The sequence below is a fragment of the Lithobates pipiens genome, unplaced genomic scaffold (assembly GCF_037356315.1).
Source record: "Lithobates pipiens isolate NorthernLeopardFrog02 unplaced genomic scaffold, aLitPip1_a1.2 Scaffold_30, whole genome shotgun sequence".
Classification (NCBI taxonomy): Eukaryota; Metazoa; Chordata; class Amphibia; order Anura; family Ranidae; genus Lithobates; species Lithobates pipiens.
The window spans coordinates 28,479,301-28,485,300 of record NW_027507791.1 but is presented as its reverse complement, the minus strand read 5'-3'; the positions used below and the strand labels follow the sequence as shown (position 1 = coordinate 28,485,300).

The 6,000-nt window shown below is 52.9% G+C and overlaps 1 protein-coding gene across 2 annotated transcripts in view; it reads left to right on the top strand.

The window, feature by feature from the left end:
• Positions 1-6,000, top strand: part of LOC143942519 (unconventional myosin-Ie-like) — a 43,200-nt gene that overhangs the window by 25,360 nt on the left and 11,840 nt on the right. The window contains exons 1-9 of one of the 2 annotated variants that reach the window (XM_077463835.1): positions 521-690; positions 2,673-2,760; positions 2,858-2,947; positions 3,103-3,234; positions 3,359-3,493; positions 4,785-4,917; positions 5,140-5,336; positions 5,424-5,504; positions 5,673-5,759. In XM_077463835.1, coding sequence (XP_077319961.1) covers positions 536-690; positions 2,673-2,760; positions 2,858-2,947; positions 3,103-3,234; positions 3,359-3,493; positions 4,785-4,917; positions 5,140-5,336; positions 5,424-5,504; positions 5,673-5,759 — 1,098 coding nt within the window. In that variant the 5' untranslated portion in view covers positions 521-535. Of the gene's footprint in view, positions 1-520; positions 691-2,671; positions 2,761-2,857; positions 2,948-3,102; positions 3,235-3,358; positions 3,494-4,784; positions 4,918-5,139; positions 5,337-5,423; positions 5,505-5,672; positions 5,760-6,000 lie in introns of those variants that run through there. The other variant, XM_077463836.1, reaches the window with a different exon arrangement.

The window sequence follows — 6,000 nt, the reverse complement described above, 5'->3', positions numbered from 1 at the left end:
GTCCCCTCCCCCCCCCCCCCCCCACAGTCACGTCAGTCTCTGTACAGAGGAGCTTACACTCTAATGTCCCCTCCCCCACAGTCACATCAGTCTCTGTACAGAGGAGCTTACACTCTAATGTCCCCCCCCCCCACAGTCACATCAGTCTCTGTACAGAGGAGCTTACACTCTAATGTCCCCTCCCCCCACAGTCACATCAGTCTCTGTACAGAGGAGCTTACACTCTAATGTCCCCTCCCCCACAGTCACATCAGTCTCTGTACAGAGGAGCTTACACTCTAATGTCCCCTCCCCCACAGTCATATCAGTCTCTGTACAGAGGAGCTTACACTCTAATGTCCCCTCCCCCACAGTCACATCAGTCTCTGTACAGAGGAGCTTACACTCTAATGTCCCCTCCCCCCACAGTCACACACTATTATTATTATTATTATTATTATTATTATACATTTATATGGCTCTGACATATACCGCAGTGCTGTATAGAGGACGCTGAGCCAGTTCCAGGGTCAGGGGGATGAGGACTTGGGTCAAGATGTCATGTCTGGTGATGATGTCACGCCTGGTGATGTCATGTCTTGTGATGTCATTCCAGGCCCAGTATGAGAATCCTCCACACATCTACGCTCTGGCGGACACCATGTACAGGAATATGCTGATCGATGGGGAGAATCAATGTGTCATTATCAGGTGAGGAACGTGGACTTGCTGTCTCCTACAGTGGGGGTAAATAACGATCGTCTTCCCTGTGGATGGTGTAAGATTTGCCCCCTTACATAGAAATGAAGGGTCTATCATTGTATTTTATATGATGGAGACAGAAGATCAACCAAAAATCACACAATACAAATGTTATAAATGGAGTAAAATAAGTATTTGATCCCCTCCCCCCACAGACTGGCTCCAGTAGGTGCTCATGTGGTACACAGATCAGTCCTGACAATGTAAGAAGGTTCTCCTAACGACAACTCGTTATGTGTATAGAAGACGCCTGTCCACAGAATCCCTTCCCTCCAATCCTCACCATCATGGGGAAGAGCAAAGATCTGTCAGAGGAGGTCGGGGAGAAGATTGGAGACCTGCACAAGGCTGGAATGGGCTACAAGACCATCAGCAAGAAGATTGGTGAGAGGAGACGAGTGCCGGAGAGATTATTCACAAATGGAAGAAATACAAAATAACCATCAATTGTCCTCAGTCTGGAGCTCCATGGAAGATTTCTCCTCATGGGGTGAGGATGGTCATGAGAAAAGTGAGGGATCCGCCCAGAACTACATGGGAGGAGCTTGTGAAGGATCTCAAGGTGGTTGGGACCCCAGTCACCAAACAAACCATTGGTGACACAATACACCGCCATGGATTGAAATCCTGCAGCGCCCGCAAGGTCCCCCTCCTCAGGAAGACACATGGACAGGTCCTCCTCCTCGGGAAGACACATGTACAGGTCCCCCTCCTCGGGAAGACACATGTACAGGTCCTCCTCCTCAGGAAGACACGTGTACAGGTCCCCCTCCTCAGGAAGACACATGTACAGGTCCCCCTCCTCAGAAAGACACATGTACAGGTCCTCCTCCTCAGGAAGACACATGTACAGGTCCTCCTCCTCTGGAAGACACATGTACAGGTCCCCCTCCTCCTCAGGAAGACACATGTACAGGTCCTCCTCCTCAGGAAGACACATGTACAGGTCCTCCTCCTCAGGAAGACACATGTACAGGTCCTCCTCCTCAGGAAGACACATGTACAGGTCCCCCTCCTCAGGAAGACACATGTACAGGTCCTCCTCCTCGGGAAGACACATGTACAGGTCCCCCTCCTCGGGAAGACACGTGGACAGGTCCCCCTCCTCAGGAAGACACATGTACAGGTCCCCCTCCTCAGGAAGACACATGTACAGGTCCCCCTCCTCAGGAAGACACATGTACAGGTCCCCCTCCTCAGGAAGACACATGTACAGGTCCTCCTCCTCAGGAAGACACATGTACAGGTCCTCCTCCTCAGGAAGACACATGTACAGGTCCTCCTCCTCAGGAAGACACATGTACAGGTCCTCCTCCTCAGGAAGACACACGTACAGGTTCCCCTCCTCGGGAAGACACATGTACAGGTCCTCCTCCTCAGGAAGACACGTGGACAGGTCCCCCTCTTTAGGAAGACACATGTACAGGTCCTCCTCCCCAATGGACGGGGCCACGTATTGTAAGATCTTGGAGGAGAACCTTCTTCCCTCATCCAGAACACTGAAGATGGGTCATGGATGGGTCTTCCGGCATCACAATGACCCAAAACATACCACCAAGGCAACAAAGGAGTGGCTCAAGAAGAAGCATATTAAGGTCATGGAGTGGCCAAGCCGGTCTCCAGACCTTAATCCTATAGAAAATTTATGGAGGAGCTGAAACTTCGAGTTGCCAAGAAACCTTCAGGATTTAGAGAAGATCTGTAGAGAAGAGAGGAGAAAATCCCTCCTGAGATGTGGAAACCTCATCACCACCTACAAGAAACGTCTGACCTCTGTGATCACCAACAAGGGTTTCTCCACCAACTACTAAGGGGGGTCAAATACTTATTTTACTCATTGTATATATGTGTGTGTGTGTGTGTTTTATATATATATATCTCCAAATATTCTATCTCTGACTGGGCGGGGTCTCTCTGTTCCGATTCGCAGGCGGGGAGAGCGGAGCCGGGAAGACGGTCGCCGCCAAGTATATTATGGGCTACATCTCGAAGGTCTCCGGGGGAGGGGCCAAGGTCCAGGTAGGCAGGAAGCTCCGTCTGATACTTTGTATCTTCACTGTATTTTATTGTCCTGTAAAACTCCCAGCGTCACTGCGTTCTCCATCTCATCCCGCAGCACGTGAAGGACATCATCCTCAAATCCAATCCTCTGCTGGAAGCTTTCGGAAACGCCAAAACCGTCCGAAACAACAACTCCAGCCGCTTTGTGAGTATACAGAACTGAGCGACGTTCTGCAGGGGGCAGTGATGAAATAATCTGCAGACAATATAAATATGGATCTGTCAGGAGGGGGAGGGGATGGAGCGATGCTCTGCAGAGAGCGGTCAGTGATGGGATATTTGGTGTCGTCTCTCTTTCAGGGGAAATATTTTGAGATTCAGTTCAGCAGGGGCGGGGAGCCGGATGGGGGGAAGATCTCGAACTTCCTTTTGGAGAAGTCCAGGGTGGTCAGCCAGAATACGGGGGAGAGGAACTTCCACATCTTCTACCAGGTGAGGTGGCGGTTCCTAGTTTGGTCACGGTTCTCTCCAGGTTCACCTGTCTGTTGTGACCCTCAGATGGCACATGGCGGGTCATTCTAGGCCATGAAGCTGACACTTTCTTCTCCTTTCACAGCTGCTGGATGGCGCCACGGCAGAGGACCGCGAGAATCTGGGAGTGACGTCCCCCGATTATTATTTATACCTCAATCAGTCAGCGGTGTACCATGTGGAGGACGTCAGCGACAAGCAGGAGTTTGCGGAGACCATGGTGAGTGGGGAAGGGAGACCATGGTGAGTGGGGAAGGGAGACCATGGTGAGTGGGGACGGGAAGACCATGGTGAGTGGGGACGGGAAGACCATGGTGGTTGGGGACTGGAAGACCATGGTGGTTGGGGACGGGAAGACCATGGTGGTTGGGGACGGGAAGACCATGGTGGTTGGGGACGGGAAGACCATGGTGGTTGGGGACGGGAAGACCATGGTGGTTGGGGACGGGAAGACCATGGTGGTTGGGGACGGGAAGACCATGGTGGTTGGGGACGGGAAGACCATGGTGGTTGGGGACGGGAAGACCATGGTGGTTGGGGACGGGAAGACCATGGTGGTTGGGGACGGGAAGACCATGGTGGTTGGGGACGGGAAGACCATGGTGGTTGGGGACGGGAAGACCATGGTGGTTGGGGACGGGAAGACCATGGTGGTTGGGGACGGGAAGACCATGGTGGTTGGGGACGGGAAGACCATGGTGGTTGGGGACGGGAAGACCATGGTGGTTGGGGACGGGAAGACCATGGTGGTTGGGGACGGGAAGACCATGGTGGTTGGGGACGGGAAGACCATGGTGGTTGGGGAAGGGAAGACCATGGTGGTTGGGGAAGGGAAGACCATGGTGGTTGGGGAAGGGAAGACCATGGTGGTTGGGGAAGGGAAGACCATGGTGGTTGGGGAAGGGAAGACCATGGTGGTTGGGGAAGGGAAGACCATGGTGGTTGGGGAAGGGAAGACCATGGTGGTTGGGGAAGGGAAGACCATGGTGGTTGGGGAAGGGAAGACCATGGTGGTTGGGGAAGGGAAGACCATGGTGGTTGGGGAAGGGAAGACCATGGTGGTTGGGGAAGGGAAGACCATGGTGGTTGGGGAAGGGAAGACCATGGTGGTTGGGGAAGGGAAGACCATGGTGGTTGGGGAAGGGAAGACCATGGTGGTTGGGGAAGGGAAGACCATGGTGGTTGGGGAAGGGAAGACCATGGTGGTTGGGGAAGGGAAGACCATGGTGGGTGGGGAAGGGAAGACCATGGTGGGTGGGGAAGGGAAGACCATGGTGGGTGGGGAAGGGAAGACCATGGTGGGTGGGGAAGGGAAGACCACTTTGTGAGCGGGGGAGCAGAGACTCACATTGGTCTTCGGACCAACTGAAGCCAAAATGGAAAGATCCCCAATTAGTAAACTTCTGGAATATTCTAACTTTACTAATTTCTCCTCTCCCATCATTGTCCCCCGATTGTTTTTGTAGCGTAACCTGGCTCTAATTTTTGCCCCTCCTTTTCACTCCGGACAGGCGGCGATGGATGTGGTGGGTCTCACCCATGAAGAGCAGGCCAACGTCCTTCAGATAGTGGCAGGAATCCTCCATCTGGGGAACATTGGCTTCAAAGAGAGCGGGAACTACGCCGTAGTGGAGAGCACAGACTGTGAGTACTGGCGGTGGAGACTCTGATCTCAGTTATGAGGGGCTGTTATGTCCTTGGTGGTCCCAACATGGTGGTAGGGATTTGGTTCAAACTGGTTTCCATCAGACGTATAGAAGAAGAGTTATCGTTCTTGACCAATGTGCCATTTAGATGCAGATCCGGCAACCAATGCGCTGCCAGTACACAGCACATCTGATTGGTTCTTTTTCTGTCTCCGCCCAGTCTTGGCCTTCCCGTCCTATCTGTTGGGCATTGACCAGACGCGGTTGCAGGAGAAGTTGACCAGCCGGAAGATGGACAGTAAATGGGGCGGAAAGTCAGAGGTGATCGACGTGACGCTGAACAAGGAGCAGGCGTGCTTCACCCGGGACGCGCTCACCAAAGCCCTGTACACCCGGCTCTTCGATTTTCTGGTGGAGGTGAGAGAGCGGAGATTGGAGCTCCAATGAATAGGTTGGCATGTGACTGGTCCTCGCCCGTGGTATAACCCTCTCCTCTCTTGGCAGGCGGTGAATAAGGCGATGCGGAAGGACGTGGAGGAATACAATATCGGCGTTTTGGATATTTATGGATTTGAGATATTTCAGGTGAGAGATCAGAGTATGTTGTACAAGTACACGGCACCCGTGGGCGATATTAGCGGAGCGCTGTGTCCTGCTCCTGAACCAGGTGTCTACTGATCAGTGCCGCACTGGGAAGAGGGGGATATGTGGGGGAGGGGTGTGAAATTAACTTTAATTGTTGCCATTTCACAGAAAAATGGATTTGAACAATTTTGTATCAACTTTGTAAATGAAAAACTGCAACAGATCTTCATTGAGCTGACCCTGAAAGCCGAACAGGTGAGCAAACCCGACCGCTTGTCTGTAGGGTTGGGGCTTCTGTCCACCTGCCTGTAGGGTTGGGGTGTCTGTCCACCTGTCTGTAGGGTTGGGGTGTCTGTCCACCTGTCTGTAGGGTTGGGGTGTCTGTCCACCTGTCTGTAGGGTTGGGGTGTCTGTCCACCTGTCTGTAGGGTTGGGGTGTCTGTCCACCTGTCTGTAGGGTTGGGGTGTCTGTCCACCTGTCTGTAGGGTTGGGGTG